General features: G+C 40.5%; 1 protein-coding gene across 2 annotated transcripts in view; it reads right to left on the bottom strand.

The window, feature by feature from the left end:
• Positions 1-863: 863 nt before the first annotated feature.
• L2HGDH (L-2-hydroxyglutarate dehydrogenase) overlaps positions 864-6,000 on the bottom strand; it is a 42,400-nt gene continuing 37,263 nt past the window's right edge. For both annotated transcript variants that reach the window (XM_029598360.1, XM_029598361.1), the window contains one exon: positions 864-1,177. In XM_029598360.1, the coding sequence (XP_029454220.1) occupies positions 979-1,177 (199 nt within the window). In that variant the 3' untranslated portion in view covers positions 864-978. The remainder of the gene's footprint in view (positions 1,178-6,000) is intronic.

Here is a 6,000-nt window from a genome sequence, read left to right as displayed (position 1 = left end):
AAGGGACCTAATGCACGTGTGGTGGTCCTGTTCCTCTTTGTTTGTTCATTCTCCTTGCAGGTAGAAGCTAAATCTGGGGACATTCTGGGCACTGCGGTGTGCTTCAGGCCTGATTTATGTTTGTTATGGGGGGGGGGGGGGGGAGGTATAGGAGAATCGAATTTGTATTCATGTAAATTATGTGGACAATCGTCGTTAGCGGCTAGATTCACAATAGCCACATTCTGGAAAATGACTCCCTTACTTGCACATTGGAAAAATTGACACATGAGCTGGCGAATAATAGTGCCATGTATGAAAAAATAAAGGGAAGAATTGGGAATTTGTTCTAAGATAATGATTCCATGTTTTGATACTGATTTGCTCCTTATTAGACTCTGTATTCTTTGGAAGACTCCTATTATGCACTTTCACATGTACATTGTAGAGATACCATTGATTTTTTATCCTTATGATTTATGTTTGATTTGCCAGTTTCAATAAACAAAGTTTAAAAAAAATTAAGAATAAAAATCACCTATTAGCAATCAGACAACCTGTCACTGGCATGCTTGACTATTCATTTTAGGAACATGCATGACATAAAAGTAAAGTTTACCATCACTGAACTTACAGATATGTACACTGCCGGGCCAGATGCTCACGGATGAGCATTTCAACTAAGCAAACGTAAGCTTAAATTTGTAAGAAAAATAGGTTAATCCTTACTCTTATTACCTTTGTCTAAATGCAACTTTCACACTAAAAAAGAAAATTGTACTTTCAACTCAGAATAACTGGTACACTCAGAACTGTCATTAAACAAAAACAAACAAGACATCTTGAAGCTTTTATATTTTACGTCAAATGATTAAGATTCCAAATTATCTGCATAATTTAAACATTTTATTATTTTTGAAGACAGATCATACAAAAGTAGTGTTAAAAGTAAATTTCCTGAGCTATTAACAGTTCATGTCCATTATATAAACTTCTCATTTAAATCAGATCAAATTTGTGCTCAGCTTCGGATGCAATCATTTTTGCGATCGCGAGGGAGGAGGTAGCAGCAGGAGATGGAGCGTTTCTGACATGAAGAACCCGGCTTGCAATAGTCCCAGTGCCTCCATCAAACACAAAGTCATCCACTAGGTTACCATCTCTGTCCAGGGCTTGGGCTCTGACTCCAGAAGGACCCCTAAAAAATTAAAGCAAAGAGCAGGGAATTAATAGTGCACTCACAAGTCAGACAAGGGATTCAAAGTGAGCGCCTGCAGTATACACACGTGGACAGAGGCAACAGATTCACAGTGTGACAGCTTGCAGTGTACACATGGGGCAGAGACATCACAGAGTGACAACCACGCTAGAGAGATAACGTTCCTGGATGGAATAAATGATAGCTTTATAGAGCAATTGGTTCAGGAACCGACGAGAGAGGGAGCAATTTTAGATCTAATTCTCAGTGGAGCACAGGACTTGGTGAGAGAGGTAACGGTGGTGGGACCGCTTGGCAATAGTGATCATAATATGATCAAATTTGATTTAATGACTGGAAGAGGACAGTGTGCAAATCCAAGGCTCTCGTGCTAAACTTTCAAAAGGGAAACTTTGATAAAATGAGAAAAATTGTTAGAAAAAAACTGAAAGGAGCAGCTACAAAAGTAAAAAATGTCCAAGAGGCGTGGTCATTGTTAAAAAATACCATTCTAGAAGAACAGTCCAGATGTATTTCACACATTAAGAAAGGTGGAAAGAAGGCAAAATGATTACCGGCATGGTTATGAGGGGAGGTGAAAGAAGCTATTTTAGCCAAAAGATCTTCATTCAAAAATTGGAAGAAGGATCCAACAGACGAAAATAGGATAAAGCATAAACATTGGCAAGTTAAATGTAAGACATTGATAAGACAGGCTAAGAGAGAATTTGAAAAGAAGTTGGCTGTAGAGGCAAAAACTCACAGTAAAAACTTTTTAAAATATATCAGAAGCAGAAAGCCTGTGAGGGAGTCAGTTGGACTGTTAGATGATCGAGGGGTTAAAGGGGCACTTAGAGAAGATAAGGCCATCTCGGAAAGATTAAATGATTTCTTTGCTTCGGTGTTTACTGAAGAGGATGTTGGGGAGGTACCCGTAATGGAGAAGGTTTTCATGGGTAATGATTCAGATGGACTGAATCAAATCACGGTGAACCTAGAAGATGTGGTAGGCCTGATTGACAAACTGAAGAGTAGTAAATCACCAGGACCAGATGGTATACACCCCAGAGTTCTGAAAGAACTAAAAAATGAAATTTCAGACCTATTAGTAAAAATTTGTAACTTATCATTAAAATCATCCATTGTACCTGAAGACTGGAGGATAGCAAATGTAACTCCAATATTTAAAAAGGGCTCCAGGGGCGATCCGGGAAACTACAGACCGGTTAGCCTGACTTCAGTGCCAGGAAAAATAGTGGAAAGTGCTCTAAACATCAAAATCACAGAACATATAGAAAGACATGGTTTAATGGAACAAAGTCAGCATGGCTTTACCCAGGGCAAGTCTTGCCTCACAAATCTGCTTCACTTTTTTGAAGGAGTTAATAAACATGTGGATAAAGGTGAACCGGTAGATATAGTATACTTGGATTTTCAGAAGGCGTTTGACAAAGTTCCTCATGAGAGGCTTCTAGGAAAAGTGAAAAGTCATGGGATAGGTGGCGATGTCCTTTCATGGATTGCAAACTGGCTAAAAGACAGGAAACAGAGAGTAGGATTAAATGGACAATTTTCTCAGTGGAAGGGAGTGGACAGTGGAGTGCCTCAGGGATCTGTATTGGGACCCTTACTTTTCAATATATTTATAAATGATCTGAAAAGAAATACGACGAGTGAGATAATCAAATTTGCAGATAACACAAAATTGTTCAGAGTAGTTAAATGACAAGCAGATTGTGATAAATTGCAGGAAGACCTTGTGAGACTGGGAAATTGGGCATCCAAATGGCAGATGAAATTTAATGTGGATAAGTGCAAGGTGATGCATATAGGGAAAAATAACCCATGCTATAATTACACAATGATGGGTTCCATATAAGGTGCTACAACCCAAGAAAGAGATCTAGGTGTCATAGTGGATAACACATTGAAATCGTCGGTTCAGTGTGCTGCGGCAGTCAAAAAAGCAAACAGAATGTTGGGAATTATTAGAAAGGGAATGGTGAATAAAACGGAAAATGTCATAATGCCTCTGTATCGCTCCATGGTGAGACCGCACCTTGAATACTGTGTACAATTCTGGTCGCCGCATTTCAAAAAAGATATAATTGCGATGGAGAAGGTACAGAGAAGGGCTACCAAAATGATAAGGGGAATGGAACAACTCCCCTATGAGGAAAGACTAAAGAGGTTAGGACTTTTCAGCTTGGAGAAGAGACGACTGAGGGGGGGGGGGGATATGATAGAGGTGTTTAAAATCATGAGAGGTCTAGAACGGGTAGATGTGAATCGGTTATTTACTCTTTCGGATAGTAGAAAGACTAGGGGGCACTCCATGAAGTTAGCATGGGGCACATTTAAAACTAATCAGAGAAAGTTCTTTTTTACTCAACGCACAATTAAACTCTGGAATTTGTTGCCAGAGGATGTGGTTAGTGCAGTTAGTATAGCTGTGTTTAAAAAAGGATTGGATAAGTTCTTGGAGGAGAAGTCCATTACCTGCTATTAAGTTCACTTAGAGAATAGCCACTGCCATTAGCAATGGTTACATGGAATAGACTTAGTTTTTGGGTACTTGCCAGGTTCTTATGGCCTGGATTGGCCACTGTTGGAAACAGGATGCTGGGCTTGATGGACTCTTGGTCTGACCCAGTATGGCATTTTCTTATGTTCTTATGTTCTTATAGTGTGCTCAGGGGGATAGAGATATTGGATTCACAGTGTGACAGCCCTCAATGCATGCAGCACAAGAACAGAATTATCAGCTTCATAGAGCGAAAGCCCACAGTGCGTGAACAGGGACAGAGACAACAGATTCACAGTGACAGCCCATATTGTGCTCAAGAGGACAGAGACATTGGATTTACAGTGTGACAGCCCATAGTGCATGCACGGAGACAGAATTATAAGTTTCACAGTGTGAGGATTCACAGAATGACAGCCTGCAGTGGACTCACAGAGACAGAGATATCAGATTCAGCGTTATAGCCTGTAATGCGATTATGGGGACAGACATAATAGATTCAGAGAATGACAATCTTCAACATGTGCAAAGATTTCAGGTGGAGAGAGGTAAGAGATACATACATCCAAAAAATGAGAAGGAAAATAATGTTTAATATTAACATTTTTTCCCGGGACGGATGAATAACATGATAGAAATGTAAGTATTAGCACTCTGCATCAGAGGATATGTGTTTTACTTTTTGTTGGCTCAGTCAATATATACCTTATTTGTAAAATAATTTAAAAGGATCATTTTACAATTTTATTTTATATAGAATTACTTTAAGCATTCCAATTTAAAAGCAATAGAAAGTTAAACTTGCATTTTGAGAAATAAATAGACCCTTTTTTTTAAAGTAAGATAAATACAGTGGGAATAAAGTTAGTCTCACACAGATTCTCAAGAATACTCAAATGTGGTTACGCATTTGTTGAGTTTTGAGAATTAACCTCATTTCTTATAGATTGTTGGTTGATCACTGTAGTGGATTCTGCTGCCCTCTTGTGGCAGAAGGGAGCTGCTATACCTTCACCTTGTGGATTATGAAAACACTTAACAGACGGGGCTTCCAATTCTACTAAAAAAAAAATTATTGTTCTTACTAAGGGCTTTATTTGAGGGTGGGGGACATGGGTTGACAGTTCCCCCTGCTTCTTCAGTCTTCTAGCTCAATCAGAACTGCCCTCTGGCTATGGTGCCATGAGCCTTCATTCATAATTACCCAAGGTTTACTCCAGTTTTTATAAGCCCACCCTCCCAACCACTGCAGTGACAGCCCGTGGCTATGGGCTAAATTCAGCTTATGGCATGGGTCAGGACAGACAGGGGGAGCTGCATCGTAAGCCCACGATGCAGGTCGGGATGGGCAGAGTACAGCGTTCTGGGCCAACAGCGCAAATTGGGATGGGAAGAGCAGTGTACCCTCAGCTGACTGACGTGGGGATGGGGGTCAGGACTTAAGGGATGTTGGCCACCTGGACAGAAATTCTGTCTATTGCTAAACCTCTGGGCTTAGGTTCCTTCATAAGGTGTCCTGTACTCCAGAGAGATCATTTTACGTGATCTCTCTGGAGTACAGGACAGATTGCCCCTTTCTAATACATCTGGGAGAGATGGGCTACCTTTGCTCATATGGTTTGGCAATGTGAGTATACAAACTGCTAAGAAATTTTGATTAACAATCTCTAAATATTGAAATAAATAAATAAATGTTTGCTCCCCTATTCAGAGGAATTCAGTTTAGGTCTACATCCTGCTATTCCAGTAAATGTGTTAATTACTCTGCCCAGGAGATACAGTGCTTTAAATTGGACAGAGGTGACTCCCCCCCCTTCTGAGAAGGCTGGATGTCTGCTGTGACGGTTCTTACTCCCAAGGAGAAAGCAACAAACCAGGGGCAGGCAATTCCAGTCTTTTGAGCGGTGCAAGCCAGCCGGCTTTTCAACCCACCGAGTATTCATGAGATGCATTTGTATGCACTGCCTCCATTACATGCAAATATTATGTCTCATACACGTTCATTGGGAGTATCCTGAAAACCCCGACTGGCTTGTGGTACTCAAGGACCGGAGCCTCCTACCCCTGCAATAGACTGTACTAGAGGCTGAGCGTGAATTCCACCACATCTGGCACTCCTAGAGCTCTACATTTAATCTTGGGAGCAGCAGTACTCTGAGGGTTGCTCTGGGGACAGTGCACAGGCATTACTTGGTAATAAGAAGCGGAGACATGAGATGAATCATAGTAATCAAATATATTATTTGCGGAGATAGACTTCTTACTATAATCTGTTCCCTTTGCTGGTTTTGCAATTTGG

Source organism: Rhinatrema bivittatum, chromosome 4 (assembly GCF_901001135.1).
Source record: "Rhinatrema bivittatum chromosome 4, aRhiBiv1.1, whole genome shotgun sequence".
Taxonomy (NCBI): Eukaryota; Metazoa; Chordata; class Amphibia; order Gymnophiona; family Rhinatrematidae; genus Rhinatrema; species Rhinatrema bivittatum.
The sequence above is the reverse complement of the archived record's forward strand: the minus strand, read 5'-3'. Positions and strand labels throughout refer to the sequence as shown.